The 1,441-nt window shown below is 48.7% G+C and overlaps 1 protein-coding gene across 1 annotated transcript; it reads right to left on the reverse strand.

Moving 5' to 3' along the window:
• Window positions 1-395: 395 nt before the first annotated feature.
• LOC122033900 lies at window positions 396-1,115 on the reverse strand. The gene is given in 1 exon segment (XM_042593050.1): window positions 396-1,115. A coding segment is annotated over 1 exon segment (720 nt).
• Window positions 1,116-1,441: the final 326 nt, after the last annotated feature.

The following is a 1,441-nucleotide window of genomic DNA, read 5'->3' on the forward strand; positions in this document are numbered from 1 at the left end:
TTTATTGCAGCATCAATCTGAATACCAAGCAGATCAGAGGATCCATGAGCATACTAACCTGAAACAGAAGCAAAAAAAAAAAGTGATTAATATTAAAAAAACTCATTTGGACACCATGTTCTAAAATTTTCAACCAACTTAAAATTGATAACACTTAAGTCAACAATTTATCATCTATAAAACAATCTCAGCAAGAATATAAAATTCACCAAAAAAAATACTAAAAGCTTATGATCACAATTTCATGAAATCAAACCTCAATTCGTGATACCACACCCTTTGTCACAGAGATTGTATCTCCACCAAGTGGATATCCTACGACAATTACTGAATCCTGTGTATCATATAACTTGTTAGTTTGATGAATTATGGAAGAACAACTAGATTAAATAACCCTATATAAAAGAGAGCCTTAGAAATGTAAAGTGATTTAACTTTGTGAAGCACTTGGGGGGGGGGCGGTACATGGACCGGCTGACGAGGGCCCTCAGATCGTCTGCCTTCTGCGGCAGCAACGGCTCGCACACGTCTCTCTTCTCTTTTGCAGACATCACCTACAACTACTCCGGCGACATGCAGATTCCAGCGGTGAGAATCGCCACGCGCTCCACCGACTCCGCCTCCATCTCCGCCAGGCGGAACACCACGAACCCGCCGTAGTTGATCCCCATCACGGAGTACCGGGCGACCCCGATGAGGCGCATCACCTCTACGACGCACCGTGCCTGGTAGCCCACGGAACGGTCGGCGCAGGAGGAATGGGATCTGGCGAAGAAGAGGAGGTCCGGGATATAGAGATCGAAGGAGCGGGATAGGGCCCCGATCTGGCGCTCCCATTGCCACTTTGAGTTGCCGCCGAAGCCGTGAATGAGGAGGAGGGCAGGCTTCCGGCTGGCGCGTCGGGGGTTGGGGCCCCAGATGTGCAGCGATGCATGGCCGAGGTCGAGCGTGACGGGCCGGAGACCGCAGCGGAGGAAGGAGAGGTGGAGCAACAACTCGCGCAGGGAGACGAAGGAGAGCAGGCGTCGGGCGGCGGCGACGACTCGGCGGAAGAGGGAGAGGAGGGCGACGGCGAGGAGCAGAAGCAGGTGGCGAAAGGATTTCATGGATGCCATCGCGATAGAGATCGATGGGAATGGATTTAGGTTTGGGGGGAGAGTAAGGTAGGAGGAGAGGCGTTGTGTGGCAGACAGTTCGAGTCGCGGTTACGCCAGACTGCCACTGCCTGCCCGCTTCACATTAATAAAACCTACTTACGATATTGGTTTAGGTTTGGAGATAACTTTGTGAAGTGTTATAAATTTGGGATGGTGGAAAAATTAAATTATTATTTTTGGTTCATTAACACCGGATTTTAAAAACCGCTGTTAAAATCGGTGTCTATTAACAAAAAAAAGGCGCTTATAGACATCAGCTAAAAAACCGATGTCTATAAGCGAAA

Source organism: Zingiber officinale, chromosome 11B (genome assembly GCF_018446385.1).
Source record: "Zingiber officinale cultivar Zhangliang chromosome 11B, Zo_v1.1, whole genome shotgun sequence".
In the NCBI taxonomy this organism is placed as follows: domain Eukaryota; kingdom Viridiplantae; phylum Streptophyta; class Magnoliopsida; order Zingiberales; family Zingiberaceae; genus Zingiber; species Zingiber officinale.